The sequence below is a fragment of the Sitodiplosis mosellana genome, unplaced genomic scaffold, assembly GCF_009176505.1.
Source record: "Sitodiplosis mosellana isolate CC-2019 unplaced genomic scaffold, AAFC_SMos_1.0 Smas_scaffold_4097, whole genome shotgun sequence".
Classification (NCBI taxonomy): Eukaryota; Metazoa; Arthropoda; class Insecta; order Diptera; family Cecidomyiidae; genus Sitodiplosis; species Sitodiplosis mosellana.
Window position 1 is genome coordinate 1 of NW_022599339.1, and position 2,338 is coordinate 2,338.

A 2,338-nucleotide genomic window follows, 5' to 3' on the forward strand; every position below is an offset into this window, starting at 1 on the left:
CATTCCAAATGTATCACTTTGATTCTATTTCCACAGTTCTTAATCGGAGATGTGAGCGGAGCACCACCCGGGAGGAACGGTAAGATTGAAGTTTCATTTATTTATCCAGTTTAACTCTTAAATTCCATATACAAAGCACCTTGTAACGAAGAAATGGGAACCTCATTTATGCTAAACTTTTCATACATATTTTAGTAAACGAAAAAGACATGTATGGAGAGACAGCTCTGCATAGAGCTGCTTTTGCTGGTAATTTTGGACATTTTTTTTTATAAAAAAGAATGTTTTGTTCAATCCGTTTCATTGATTTATGAATATTTTTCATATTCTTTCAGGCAAAGTGAAGGAAGCTGAAGACCTCATCACTGAAGGAGCCGACCCTAATATTGGAAATAATTTTAATGAGACAGCTCTGCATTATGCTGCTAAGAAAGGTAACGTTGAATACTTATTGTAACTGAATAAAAGATTGACCTGATTTTATCCCATCGATCGGTGTTATTGTTCAGGTCACAAGAGTGTCGCCGAACTTCTCATCCGCAAAGGAGCCAATCTTGATAGTGAAACTAATACGAAAGAGACACCTCTTCATTGTGCTGCTGCCCATGGTAATTTTGAATACTCTTTTGGAGTACTATGCGCATTAGTATTGCTTAGCAGCAAGCATTGAATATGCTTCGGCCAATAGACAAGCCACAAGCATATCGCGATACAATACAGTTGACATCACACAAAACTGCCGCGCACACAACTATCGTGCAAACAAACATCGCATATACAGCCATCGCAACCAACTCACACACAAAACCGACCAGCATGTATACACGGGTGTCAGAGTTGTGTGTGATGTCTACTAAATGGGAAATTGGTTTAATTTTTTCATTGATCCGTATTGTTTAAGGTCACGGAGGTGTCGCTGATGTGCTTCTCAAGAATGGAGCTAACGCTAATATTGGAAATGATTTGAATACCACAGCTCTTCATTTAGCTGCTGACTATGGTAATGTTGAATACTTGTTTTCATTAAATAAAAGATTGATTTGATCTTTTCAATCGATCTGAATTATTTTTCAGGTCACAAGAGTGTCGCCGAACTTCTCATCCACAAAGGAGCCAATGTTCATAGTGAAACTAATACGAAAGAGACACCTCTTCATTTGGCAGCTAGGAATGGTAATTTTGAATACTCTTTTGGAGTACTATGCGCATTAGTATTGCTTAGCAGCAAGCATTGAATATGCTTCGGCCAATAGACAAGCACATTGCGATACAACTGCCGCGCACACAACTATCGTGCAAACAAACGTCGCATGTACAGCCATCGCAAACAACTCACACACAAAACCGACTAGCATACATACACGGGTGTCAGAGTTGTGTGTGATGTCTACTAAATGGGAAATTGGTTTAATTTTTTCATCGATCTGAATTATTTTTCAGGTCACAAGAGTGTCGCCGAACTTCTCATCCACAAAGGAGCCAATGTTGATAGTGAAACTAATGAGAAAGAGACACCTCTTCATTATGCTGCTGCCCATGGTAATTTTGAATACTTTTTTCGAGTACTATGCGCACACAGTGAAAAATAAAAGTCCACACTTAGGCGGATTTTCGACTGGTAGAGGCGCCCAGTCTTATATTTTGCTTAGTAAATTGAGTTTCAGACGAAAAACCGACTAGATTATAAGCGGAATTTCGCCTGCAGCTCAAATTACTAGCAGCAATATCGGCTGAATGCGTTTTTAGCTGAAAAAACGGCTAGATGTGGACTTTTATTTTTTACTGTGCATTAGTATTGCTTAGCAGCAAGCATTGAATATGCTTCGGCCAATAGACAAGCATTCCGCGATACAACTGCCGCGCACACAACTATCGTGCAAACAAACGTCGCATGTACAGCCATCGCCACCAACTCACACACAAAACCGACCGACTAGCATACATACACGGGTGTCAGAGTTGTGTGTGATGTCTACTAAATGGGAAATTGGTTTAATTTTTTCATTGATCCCGATTATTTTAGGTCACGGAGGTGTCGCTGATGTGCTTCTCAAGAATGGAGCTAATGCTGATATTGGAGATGATTCGAATACCAAAGCTCTTCATTTAGCTGCATTAAAAGGTAATGTTGAATGCTTGTTCTTATTAAAGAAACCATTGATTTGATCTCTTTTATTGATCCCTATTATTTTAGGTCACGGAGGTGTCGCTGATGTGCTTCTCAAGAATGGAGCTAACGCTGATATTGGAGATACTTTTGATAATACACCTCTTCATTTGGCAGCTAGGTTTGGTAATGTTGAATAGTTATTTTCACAAAATAAAGAATCGGTTTGAT

General features: G+C 39.1%; 1 protein-coding gene across 1 annotated transcript; it reads left to right on the plus strand.

The window, feature by feature from the left end:
* The first annotated feature begins 59 nt into the window (after positions 1 to 59).
* Positions 60 to 2,166, plus strand: LOC129572086 (GA-binding protein subunit beta-1-like). The gene is made up of 7 exons (XM_055452001.1): positions 60 to 79; positions 196 to 249; positions 336 to 434; positions 510 to 608; positions 902 to 1,000; positions 1,075 to 1,160; positions 2,152 to 2,166. The coding sequence occupies exons 2-7, from the start codon at positions 210 to 212 to the stop codon at positions 2,164 to 2,166; spliced, it is 438 nt and encodes a 145-aa protein (XP_055307976.1). The 5' UTR covers positions 60 to 79; positions 196 to 209.
* Positions 2,167 to 2,338: the final 172 nt, after the last annotated feature.

Bases quoted from the DNA above. Each gene is read 5' to 3' on its own strand.
- LOC129572086 (XM_055452001.1), top strand. From the start codon at position 210: ATGTATGGAGAGACAGCTCTGCATAGAGCTGCTTTTGCTG. The intron at 250-335 runs GTAATTTTGGAC...ATATTCTTTCAG, and splicing joins GCATAGAGCTGCTTTTGCTG to GCAAAGTGAAGGAAGCTGAA. The intron at 1,001-1,074 runs GTAATGTTGAAT...ATTATTTTTCAG, and splicing joins TCATTTAGCTGCTGACTATG to GTCACAAGAGTGTCGCCGAA.